This window comes from Podarcis erhardii (genome assembly GCF_964252035.2).
Source record: "Podarcis erhardii genome assembly, chromosome: 6".
Taxonomy (NCBI): Eukaryota; Metazoa; Chordata; class Lepidosauria; order Squamata; family Lacertidae; genus Podarcis; species Podarcis erhardii.
Window position 1 is genome coordinate 6,402,358 of NC_138510.1, and position 12,856 is coordinate 6,415,213.

General features: G+C 47.5%; 1 protein-coding gene across 1 annotated transcript in view; it reads right to left on the reverse strand.

Moving 5' to 3' along the window:
- Window positions 1-3,882: 3,882 nt before the first annotated feature.
- The window catches only part of UCKL1 (uridine-cytidine kinase 1 like 1), a 53,778-nt gene continuing 44,804 nt past the window's right edge, over window positions 3,883-12,856 (reverse strand). The window contains 5 exon segments of the mRNA XM_081867769.1: window positions 3,883-4,264; window positions 5,937-6,093; window positions 8,108-8,215; window positions 8,976-9,098; window positions 11,884-11,946. Of these exon segments, the coding sequence (XP_081723895.1) occupies window positions 4,188-4,264; window positions 5,937-6,093; window positions 8,108-8,215; window positions 8,976-9,098; window positions 11,884-11,946 (528 nt within the window). The 3' untranslated portion in view covers window positions 3,883-4,187.

A 12,856-nucleotide genomic window follows, 5' to 3' on the forward strand; every position in this document is an offset into this window, starting at 1 on the left:
AGCACAAATCTGGGTTTTCTGGTCACTCGCCAAGGGAGGGGCAGGGTATGATCATAATCGGGGACTGGGTTCGCAAGGACGCCCACACGCTTTTTCCAGTGTGGTGGGGCAGCTGCCACAACCAGCAGAATGCTCTCAAAGGTCAGCCCTTTAAGGCAGGGTTGGTCAGGAGATGAGCGATGCAGCAAATTTAAAATTGCACCGGAAAGTTTGCAAGATGAAGAGCTTTGCTTAGTGGTAGAGTATAGGCATTGCAGGCAGACAGTCCCCGATTTAATCCCCGGCATTGCCAGCGGAAAAAGAGGTACAGTGGTACCTCGGGTTAAGTACTTAATTCGTTCCGGAGGTCCGTACTTAACCTGAAACTGTTTTTAACCTGAAGCTGAAGAAGATTGGAAGAAATTTAAGATTTATCTACAAAAATATTGTGATTTAGAGGAATGTTAATAAGGATGCTTGGTTATAAATAATTGGCCATCACTAAATTGGATCGGAAATTGACGATAAATGAGATTAAGAGAAACAAAAATTTGTTGGAGAATTGTTACACCATATTGAATTGAGTGGTTATAAATTTGCAAATAAGATGATAATTTGCTTGAAAAAATTTATTAACGATGTAAGTGGGAGCGGGAGACGTGAAGAAGTCCAAAGAAGTTATGAAATTTTGTTAAAACAAAGCAATGCTGTTTATTATCTTTGTATTTCTTTTATAAAAAACCCTAATAAATATTTTATATATAAAAAAAAATAACCTGAAGCACCACTTTAGCTAATGGGGCCTCCTGTTGCTGCCGCCACGCGATTTCTATTCTTACCCTGAAGCAAAGTTCTTAACCCGAGGTACTATTTCTGGGTTAGTGGAGTCTGTAACCTGAAGCGTATGTAACCTGAAGGGTCTGTAACCCGAGGTACCACTGTACAGGGTCTGTAACCCGAGGTACCACTGTACTTCAGCCTCTCAACCCAATACAGTGGTACCTCGCAAGACGAATGCCTCGTAAGACGAAAAACGCGCAAGACGAAAGGGTATTCGTTTTTTGAGTTGCTGCGCAAGACGATTTTCCCTATGGGCTTGCTTCGCAAGACAAAAACGTCTTGCTAGTTTGTTTCCTTTTTCTTACAACCGTTAATACCCAGGGAATCCGCGCTCCGTAAGACGAAAAAATCGCAAGACGAAACAACTCGCAGAACGAATTAATTTCGTCTTGCGAGGTACCACTGTATTGGGTTGAGAGGCTGAAGTACAGACAACCCACCTGAGACGTTAAGGAAGTTCCAGCCAGAAAGAGCAAAAAATTCCTTGAGACAGAATTGCTGAGAAGTAAAAGGAAAATACTGTCGAAAATGTATAAGATATTATTAGAGTGGAATACAAAGGATGAAGAGGGGGAAAGTGTTATGATTAGATGGGCCCAGGATTTGAGACATAATATTGACTTTGAAAGGTGGGAAAAATTGTGCACAAGAACAATTAAATTCAAAGCATGTGTGTCACTTAAAGAGAACTTAATGAAGATGATGTATCATTGGTACATTACGTTGACTAAACTTACTAAAATGTATAGAAACCAAGATAAAAACAGTTGGATATGCAAAGAGGAGGGGAATTTCCTTCATATGTGGTGGATTTGTACTAAGGTGAAAGCTTTCTGGGATATAATATACAATGAGTTGAGAAAGGTTTTTAAATATAACTTCAACAAAAAACCAGAGGCATTTTTGATAGGGTTAGAAACGTACTGGGATCCAATGTAGATCTTTTAGGACTGGTGTTATGTGGTCCAGGCAGCCGCTCCCAGTCACTGCATTCTGGATTAGTTGTAGTTTCCAAGTCACCTTCAAAGCTAGCTTGCTTTCACATTTTTAAAATTGCTATTTTTATGTTTCTCCTGCTAACCATCCTGAGCCCCATTTGGTTGATATAAATTTGGATGACATGAATTTAACAAACACATGGAAACCCAGTAGTGCACTCAGCATATAAGGGCAAGGCAGGATCCCTACCTGAGACCCCAAAGAGTGGCTTTGGTGGAACAGTTACCTGGCTCAGAGCAAGACTTTTTCACAGGTACTTTTTGTCCCTTGGCTAATCTCATCACCGCATGGAAGCCAAGCCAAATTGTGTGGAAATACTGGTTCGGGACTTGATATAATCAGAGAGATGGTTCTGGTTCCTGTTTTCTAGGGCTCCTTCTCCAGAAAGCCCTTCTCAAATTTGGCCTATTTGAGCCTCTTTCCAAGCTAGAAACAGGATGGTGCCAGAGAGTTCTCATGAATACAGCCATCTTGGAGCATCACGTGACGTGTCATGTGTTGTTCATTAGCCCATTGGCCACATCCAAGATGGCAGCACTGCTTGTCACAAAGCCCCAACTGCCATCTTGAGTGGGTGTGCTCTAGCAGAGTATAGGTGCCCATTTCACATCAAAATGGAGGCAAGCAACCTAGCTAGCCTTGTTTTGTACCCAACTGATTAGTCCTGCAGACATTACGAGATTATGACTCCCATCATAATCAACACTCTTGACAACCATATGTCAGGAGTGCTCTGATGGTGTTTCCTGCTTGGCAGGGGGTTGGACTCGATGGCCCTTGTGGTCTCTTCCAACTCTATGATTCTATGATCATACCTCATTATTGGCTTTGATGACTGGAGCCAGTAGGAGCTGGAATCCAAAAACATCTGGGAGAGCGGAAACAAGTTCCCTACCCCTGAATTATCTACCACTTTCATTCCCTTAGCAAGGTACCCATGTTGTGAAAGGTGTTGGGATTCATCTGCTTTGACATTGCTCCTAAAACAACAACTCCTGAGAACGCTTCATCCTCCAGCTTGTTTATATTTCAGAGTGTGAATCACAGAGCCCATTTGCAGGAGATGCGGAAGGCACAAACAATGTGAAAACATACCCAAATCAAGTTTCACATGGCCTGGAGTCTCACTGAAAATGTTGTTGCTTTTTAAACTCGATGCACCAGCTTCCATGTATACAGCTACCGCCGCTGCAAACAGTCTGGCCAGAAGCTTAACTGGTGGATGAGTGCACTTAAAAAACTTTTTTTTTTTTACTAACTGCATCAAAACTGCAATGCACAACAGAATTAACTGCTCAATTACAAATCATGGTATTCCGGAAAATGGGTCATATGAAAAATACTCCTATAAAGGATTACGGTTAAGTGGAAGGTGTTGCTCTTAATTAGAGTTTTTACTCTGCATTCCATAATTCCCTAAAGCTTCTCCATTCCTCCGCAGCTTTATTCCTGCTAACTCTTCTGTACATAAAAGCCATTCTCTCAATTGAGGAATGCCTTTCGATTTCCAGTACAGCTGTACCTCGGAAGTCGAACGGAATCCGTTCCAGAAGTCCGTTTGACTTCCAAAACACTTGGAAACCAAGGCGTGGCTTCCAATTGGTTGCAGGAAGCTCCTGCAGCCAATCGGAAGCTGCCGAAGTCGCGCTGGATGTTCGGGTTCCAAAGGACGCTTGCAAACCGGAACACTTACTTCTGAGCTTGCGGCGTTCGGGAGCCAAAATGTACGAGTGCCAAGGCGTTTGGCTTCCAAGGTATGACTGTATTCTATATCCTGTATAAACTATTGAAGCTGCAAGGCTCATATGACACAATGCTTCTTTTTCTCTAAGGGTTATCCCATCTGGATAAGACCGTTTTAAAAACGGTTGAGCTGGCTAAAAGTGTTGGACTGGGACCTGGGAGAGCAGGGTTCAAATCTCCACTTAGCCACTAGCTGCCTTTACTGCCTCATCAGGAAACGAAAGTTGGGTCTGTGGCCGCATTAACACAAAAGATGGTTGAACTGCTGGGTTAGTCGGGCATGATTGACACCAGTCGTCAACAAGACACTAGAAACTTAGCTGAAACATTCTCTCTTTTTTTTAATAAAATAAGTTATAGTAAATCTTTAAATTAAAATACATTGCCTCTAGGCTCAGAAATGCTCTTGAGCACGTAAAAAAAGGCAGCAAGCATCTCTCGTCATCCTCTCCATTTCCCAGAAAATATGCTCTCAGCCACGGCCTCTGATGGAAGATGAGTAAGAAAAAACTGTGGTGCAGTGCGATAGTCTCTTTGCAAATGTTTGGGGGGCGTTTTGGGGGGTTAAGGTGCAGTGCAGAAGCCTCTTTCCCTCCAGAGTGGTTCCTTTACAAAAGAGGAGCTTGCTACGAGTCCAGGAGGTCTTCCTCATCACTCCAGTCGGGAGGCGCATCCGTGCCAAAGTATCGGTCTCCAAAATTTCCTAGAGGGAGGCAGGAGGGAACGGGAATTAGGAAGAGCTACGAGAAACCCTTGTGGACGTAGGAAGTACGCTGAGCTCTGTCTGCACTATTCAGAGATGTACCCGGAACGTTCCCGTCTGGCAAAAATCCCAAAATCCTTCTGCTCGATTCTCATTCTTGAAACCTGTTTCATGCGCGTTCAGCAAATCCTAGAGATTTGCTTTTTTTTTTTTTTATAAATTTTTATTGGGTTTTCAAATTTTTAACAACAAACAACACATATGACTTCCCCCCACCCCCCCACATACATCCCACTTCCCCCATTTAATTCAGCAAGTTCTTATTCCTCTCTCTAAACTTAATCTCATTATTCTCCAACTTAGTTCATCTTATTAAACCCCATATTATTACCCTATCTTCTTATATGCAATAAATCCTTTTTTCTAAGATCAATCAAAATTTATATACCAATCTCCCCTTTTTTATATTAAAGTATAAATCAAATTTACAATATCCAAAAATCATAAAGTTTTTCAAAAATCTGTTTTCCCCCCTCCCTCCCTGCCCGGGTATCTGTTCCTAGAGATTTGCCACCTTCTCGAGGTGGTGGCAGGAGCGTGCTTGAAGCCTTGCCCACTTCTCGGGTGTTAAATCTGGCAGAGGAGAGTCTCTTGGATATTTCCACCACCCGCGGAAGTGTGGGGAGAGCTGGCCAAGAAGAGGGCTTTTTCTGAGGCAGACCCTAAATGGTGGAACTCCCCACAGAGATGAATCTCCATTGTCCAGCTTTTGTCATATGCCGAAAAGAAGTCTGCTTTGTGGGACCCACTGGTTTGCCCTGGTTGGAATTATTTTTCTTGTTTTTACCATTATTATTATTATTATTATTATTATTATTATTACATTTCTACGCCACCCATCTGACTGGGTTACCACAGCCACTCTGGGTGGCTTCCAACAATTGCAAGACCACAGTGAATCATCCCTAGCTAACAGGACTAGTGGTCAGGGATGTTGGGAATTCTAGTCCCAAAACATCTGAAGGGCCGAGTTTGCCTATGCCTGCCTTATTCAAACTGTCTGCAGCTAGGAAATAAATAGTAAGGATGGGGCGGTATATGCAAAAAACCCCAAACAAAGCAATGCTAGGAAACAAACCCTTATTTTCTGCATCAATGGTGGTGGTTAGGAATCACGGTGGACGCTCGGGTTGCGAATGTGATCTGTGCGAGATGCACGTTCGCAATCCGCAGCGTTCGCAACCCACAGCGGCGCGCCTGCGCATTCATGGGTTGCGATTTGGTGCTTCTGTGCATGCGCAAAGTGCGATTTAGTGCGAATGCGCAACCGCCGAAACCCGGAAGTAACCGGGTACTTCCGGGTTTCAGTGGGTCCGTAACCCCAAAAAATATGACTGTATATTATTGCTTGCAAGCAGCTCTGAGCCATCAGAGAATGAACAACTCAAAAGCTTTTCCAGGGATCCGACAACCGTAAGAACATAAGGAAGAGCTGGTTGCTGGATCAGGCCAATGGCCACTCCAGTCCAGCATCCTGTTCTCACAGTGGAAACACACAATTGGGATCTGAGCAGAAGAGAACCTCTCCCCTCTTGAGGTTTCCAGTAACAGGCATTCAGAAGCTTCGCTGGCTCAAGACCAGTGGCAGGACCTCCTAACCCTGGCCACTCACCAATACCAGGGATGATGCGGAAGAGGTCGTTCACTTTCTTGTCCACGGCGGTCGTGATTATCTTCACCTGCGGGAAGGCGTAAGCGACAGAGTGGACGCCCATCTCGGCCATCAGCAGGGAGAGGAGGAATATCTTGTCCTCTGGGACGTCGTGGTCCTAAGAGAAAGAAGAGGGTTTCGGCCACTTAGTTTCACTCCCCAGCTTGCCCTTTGGGCCTCTGGGTGTTACGGAACTACAACTCCCAGCAACCCTGGTCACCGGCTGTGCTTGCTAGGGCTGGTGGGAATTGTAGTTCAGCAACATCTGGTTTTCCCACACCCAGCTTATGCTTCCGGTGGATGGTCAGATGAAATACTCAGATGAAATACTCAGTGCTGTTACCACTGCCCTTCCCTCCCTCCCAACAGCCTCTTTCCTTCCTTCCCAACAGCCTCTTTCCCTCCCTCCCATCAGCCTCTTTCCCTCCCTCCCATCAGCCTCTTTCCCTCCCTCCCATCAGCCTCTTTCCCTCCCTCCCAACAGCCTCTTTCCTTCCCTCCCAACAGCCTCTTTCCCTCCCTCCCATCAGCCTCTTTCCCTCCCTCCCAACAGCCTCTTTCCCTCCCTCCCAACAGCCTCTTCCCTTCCCTCCCAACAGCCTCTTTCCTTCCCTCCCAACAGCCTCTTCCCTTCCCTCCCAACAGCCTCTTTCCTTCCTTCCCAACAGCCTCTTTCCTTCCCTCCCAACAGCCTCTTTCCTTCCCTCCCAACAGCCTCTTTCCTTCCTTCCCAACTGCCTCTTTCCTTCCTTCCCAACAGCCTCTTTCCTTCCCTCCCAACAGCCTCTTCCCTTCCCTCCCAACAGCCTCTTCCCTTCCCTCCCAACAGCCTCTTTCCTTCCTTCCCAACAGCCTCTTTCCTTCCCTCCCAACAGCCTCTTTCCTTCCCTCCCAACAGCCTCTTTCCTTCCCTCCCAACAGCCTCTTTCCTTCCCTCCCAACAGCCTCTTTCCTTCCCTCCCAACAGCCTCTTTCCTTCCCTCCCAATAGCCTCTTTCCTTCCCTCCCAACAGCCTCTTTCCTTCCCTCCCAACAGCCTCTTTCCTTTCTTCCCAACAGCCTCTTTCCTTCCCTCCCAATAGCCTCTTTCCTTCCCTCCCATCAGCCTCTTCCCTTCCCTCCCAACAGCCTCTTTCCTTCCCTCCCAGTAGCCTCTTTCCTTCCCTCCCAACAGCCTCTTTCCTTCCCTCCCAACAGCCTCTTCCCTTCCCTCCCAACAGCCTCTTTCCTTCCCTCCCAATAGCCTCTTTCCTTCCCTCCCAACAGCCTCTTTCCTTCCCTCCCAACAGCCTCTTTCCTTCCCTCCCAATAGCCTCTTTCCTTCCCTCCCAATAGCCTCTTTCCTTCCCTCCCAATAGCCTCTTTCCTTCCCTCCCAATAGCCTCTTTCCTTCCCTCCCAACAGCCTCTTTCCTTCCCTCCCAATAGCCTCTTTCCTTCCCTCCCAACAGCCTCTTTCCTTCCCTCCCAACAGCCTCTTTCCTTTCTTCCCAACTGCCTCTTTCCTTCCCTCCCAATAGCCTCTTTCCTTCCCTCCCAACAGCCTCTTCCCTTCCCTCCCAACAGCCTCTTTCCTTCCCTCCCAATAGCCTCTTTCCTTCCCTCCCAACAGCCTCTTTCCTTCCCTCCCAACAGCCTCTTTCCTTCCCTCCCAACAGCCTCTTTCCTTCCCTCCCAATAGCCTCTTTCCTTCCCTCCCAATAGCCTCTTTCCTTCCCTCCCAATAGCCTCTTTCCTTCCCTCCCAATAGCCTCTTTCCTTCCCTCCCAACAGCCTCTTTCCTTCCCTCCCAATAGCCTCTTTCCTTCCCTCCCAACAGCCTCTTTCCTTCCCTCCCAACAGCCTCTTTCCTTCCCTCCCAATAGCCTCTTTCCTTCCCTCCCAACTGCCTCTTTCCTTCCCTCCCATCAGCCTCTTTCCCTCCCTCCCATCAGCCTCTTTCCCTCCCTCCCAACAGCCTCTTTCCTTCCCTCCCATCAGCCTCTTCCCTTCCCTCCCAACAGCCTCTTTCCCTCCCTCCCATCAGCCTCTTTCCTTCCCTCCCATCAGCCTCTTCCCTTCCATCCCATCAGCCTCTTTCCTTCCCTCCCAACAGCTAAGTCAAAGCTGTCCCACACCACCTGCCTCCCTTACCAGCAACACCCTCACAGCCATCATGGCTGCCGCTCCTGTAGAGACCGTACAGTCCATGAGGATCACGTGATCTTCACTGATGTCCTTTGGAAGCCTCAGATAATGCAGCTGGAGGAGGGAGAAGGAGGAAGGGAGCGTTCAGAGATGGCAAGCAGGGAGGGAAGTGTCCCCAGCAGGACTGCCCTGCTCATTCCTTGCATAGGGTCACTGTTGGCAACCCATATCCCCCAAGACAAAAGTTGGCGAGTACCATCAAGTGAGCCCAGAGGTGGATGTAGACTAGGCCAGTCTTCCCCAACCTGGTGCCCTCCAGCTGTTTTGGCCAACAACTTCTGGAAAGCTCTGGGTCAGAGAAAGCTGCAAAGCATGGCATGGCATTGTCGGCAATATTAAGTTTTATTCATGCCCACTGTACACCACTGCCCAAAAGGTCCCAGGACGGGTTACAAAAATATCAGAATTAAAGACTGACAATGGTATCCAAATAATATCAGCGCAATGCTTGGACAACAGAACTTTCTTCCTATGTGCACCCAGCGCCCTTCCCAAATCTGCTCTGGATGGGTTGGGGGAGCCCCTGGAACAGATTAAGGGGGTGCAAGGGGGAAAGGGAAAGGGAGAAAAGTTCTCTTGCAGGAGCACAGATCCTTGTGCTGAAAGGACACGTTAGCCGGATACAGCCCCAAACTCAGTCTCATTAAAATCATAAAATAACAAGCCACAAAACTGACCAATAACCGTATTAACAGGACCACAGTGCGGAGCAACAATGCCTTGAGTTTTGAGGGTTTGGGATACCGCCAGAGAGGTGGCCAAGTAGCTCAGGCCACTACCAAGCCCTTGCCCCATACCAGGCCTGGACATTTACCTCTGGCTCCCCTGTATACCGGTTGGTCTGGATGAGGATGGTGCCAATCCGGACATCCTTACAGACGGCCCGCAGCGCTGGCTCCATGGTCTCCCCAGCCCTCAAAATGGACACGCCAGTAATCTGGAAGACAGAGGACAAGGTGAAAACCTGCAAGTATAATTCCTCCAGCTCTCTACTACCAGTGTGGTGTAGTGGTTAAGAGCGGTGGACTCGTAATCTGGTGAACTGGGTTCGATTCCCTGCTCCTCCACATGCAGCTGCTGGGTGACCTTGGGATAGTCACACTTCTCTGAAGTCTCTCAGCCCCATTCACCTCACAGAGTGTTTGTTGTGGGGGAGGAAGGGAAAAGGAGATTGTTAGCCGCTTTGAGACTCCTTAAAGGTAAAGGGACTGCTGACCATTAGGTCCAGTCGTGGCCGACTCTGGGGTTGCGGTGCTCATCTCACTTTACTTCCCGAGGGAGCCGGCGTACAGCTTCCGGGTCATGTGGCCAGCATGACTAAGCCGCTTCTGGCGAACCAGAGCAGCGCACGGAAATGCCATTTACCTTCCCACCAGAGCAGTACCTATTTATCTACTTGCACTTTGATGTGCTTTCGAACTGCTAGGTTGGCAGGAGCAGGGACTGAGCAACGGGAGCTCACCCCACCGTGGGGATTCGAACCACTGACCTTTCGATCAGCAAGTCCTAGGCTCTGTGGTTTAACCCACAGTTCCACTCGCATCCCCTTGAGATTCCTTAGGGTGGTGGTAAAGCAGGATATCAAATCCAAACTCTTCTTCCTCTTCTTCTTCTATCTCACCATTCTGCATTTCTTAGAACGTGGCTGGGCTAAGTAAAAAGAATCACCTCCAGGGTGATCAGGCTGTGTCGTTGCCATAAATGAATACAAAGGAGTCGCTGCCTTGTTCTTCCGTTTTCAGGCGAAGTTCTGTGGAGTTGTGTTCATGCCTGCCTTCGACAAATGACTGAGCTGAAAAAGCTCCGCTCCATTTCAAAGTGGTGCCCAGACGGGGTTCAGTTCGAAAAGGGGTTCATCTGTAACGTCAGCCATCTCTCATTGCAAGTTCCAAACCCTTTCCAAGTAGAAAGCTTCTTTCCTTTGAGAAGGGAGGGGGTAGCTGGTGGGGAGGTGGGCTTGCCAGAGACAGGAGACCTCTTTCCATTCAGTTGTTAAGTGGAAATCAGGCTGCAGAATAGTACAATTTCCCCAGGACAGTCATTTCCTGCTGGCAAGATTGGTACTTGGAGTTACTCTGCCTTCTACATTGAGTTGGGAGGCAGTGGAAACGGCAGTCCCATGATCCCTGGCAAGAACTGTCAGTGCATGCTTCACCCTCTGGTAGTGTGGGTTTGTTAAGGGACGTGGTTGGCGCTGTGGTCTAGACCACTGATCCTCTTGGGCTTGCCGATTAGAAGGTTGGCGGTTCGAATCCCCGCGAAGGGGTGAGCTCCCGTTGCTCTGTCCCAGCTCCTGCCAACCTAGCAGTTTGAAAGCACACCAGTGCAAGTAGGTAAATAGGTACCGCTGCGGCGGGAAGGTAAACGGTGTTTCCATGCGCTCTGGCACTCGTTACGGTCCTTCGTGCACCAGTAGCAGTTTAGTTCCGGAAAGCTGTCTGTGGACAAACGCCGGCTCCCTCAGCCTGAAGACGAGATGAGCGCCACAACCCCATTGTCACCTTTGACTGGACTTAACAGTCCAGGGGTCCTTTACTTTTTTTTTAACCTAGTGTGGATTTGTGTGTGTGTTTTCTCTAAGAATACTTGATCAAACGCTGAAATCTCCCCACCGCTTCACTCTAAGCATTCTCGAGAATTATTCTTTTTTTAAAAAACAACAACCCAACACCAATGTTTTTCAGGAAGACTTGGTGGGAGTTTGTCATCCTGCCCAGCTGTTCTCCGATAAATTCAGGATCCTGGAAAAAGAGCCTTTATTAAGGTATTACCAAATGCATTTGAATTGAATCAGTTAATTAATTTTAAACCGAGTGAAGCTAGGCAATTAATCAATGAGAAAAAAATCTTTTAAACAGCAGAAAACCTTTCTCTTGCTACAATATCCTATTGCTTCCTTCAGTTGTTGGTGGGATCTTCTCAACAGAAACTGGGCCTGTTCTTTCCTTTTGGGGTTTGCGTCAGGTTTAGTTGGGAATTCCATTCCACCCTTTGCTGCAGATATGTGGGATTGTTACATGTCACATGTCTGTTTACATTCCAGCACAGATTGCTAGAGTCCCGTGAGTGGAACATCCGCTCTGTATTGCTTTTGTTTTCTCTCTCTCCGAGAAGAACGACAAGGAGAGAAGCCATGTTTTTCTTTGTCCTGATTTATGTATAATAAATGCGTAGTTTAGTATAGTATCCATGCCTCGAGCCTGATCTGTTGTGTGTTTACTCTGCTGAGTAATGTGTGCTCTTGCAATAGCATGAGTCGCGGACGCACGTTGGATGAGCATGACTGATGGATCTCCACAATGGCAAGGCTGAGAAGGGACACGATCCGGCGGGGGCCAAGCCAGCTGGCTTTCCATCCCACAGTCCCAACACTCTCCAGATGCACCAGACTCAAGGATGCTCAGACCCAGATGTGTGCTATTTTTAGAAGAAAGCTGTCCCAAAGCTATTGAAAACTACTGGATGTGCAGATATAGAAACCCAGGGGTCACCATTGTGACACTGACAGGTGCAGGAGTGACTGTCAGCACAGCACCTGTCAAAGGCTTCAGCAAATATCCCCTCAAAACACCGCAATGCAAAAAGAGAGAGTTAAGATTTGTCCCAAATAGAAGATGCCACACGCAGAAAGCCGGAACTATGAATCAAAACAGGAGCAGGTTTCACACACCCCTGGTTTTATCAGGACTCTGCTTTGAGAATCCTCTGCCGGCAACACTTACTTGCTTCCCACTGTAATTTCGGCCTTCATAGTCGTGCCCTTGCGGGGTCTGAACTGTGCAGGTCTGGAAAGGCAACGGCACACAGGAATTAATAGAGAATTTGGGCAGGGACAGAGTCCAAGTGAGAGGTACGTAGCTCATCAGTGGCAGAAAAGCAGAATAAATTAAGCAAAACAAACAGACGTGTGCATTTTTAAAAAACAACTTATGCAGGCTGCAAATCCAGGTTTCCTTAGAGCAGAATGGAAGCGCCCATCGCTGAAACCATTTCTATCCATCTCTCTTCCCAGGCCACAAAAAGGGTGCAGAGAGAGAGGGTGAGGTTCTAGAGGATTTTGTGAGCAAGGAAGGTCACTTTTGGGGCATAATTAAGTTTAGCCTGATATTGCTTCTTTAAACTGTGTTCAGCGAGAGAAGAAAACTCATCTCTGGACTTGAATGCCACTCCTTTTGTGGTATCGCCTACCCTCGAATATTCTTCTTAGATTTAGAGCTAAATGGAACTTTTTCCAGGTCCACCTTCTAGCTTGAAATCCATGATTTCAGGTGGGGCAAACCTCACTCCCCGAAAGCCCTCCAACTCTGCTTTTCTCATAGCTGTTTCACAAATCACCTCCCTGCCTTGCATTCTGGTGCCAAATCAGTCATTTGCCCTCTGTATTTCACTCAAGTGATCCCAAGCCATTGGAGATTATGCACCGGAGGCAACATTGCAATAGAATGCAACCAATCAGATTTGGCGGCCTGCACCTGTTACTTAAGGGCAGATGGGCGCCATTTTGAGCGAGGGCAATGCCACTTATAGAGGCCACATGGGTGATCCCAAACAATCAAGAGGATGCAAAATGAGCACACTGCCTGCTCCCTCCCAATGATTCTGCGACAAATCACCCAAAGAGGCAGGATCCTCTTTCAAAAGAGTCCTGATCCCTTTCAGCTCAGCCATGGTTTGGAACAGGAGTCAGCAAACTTT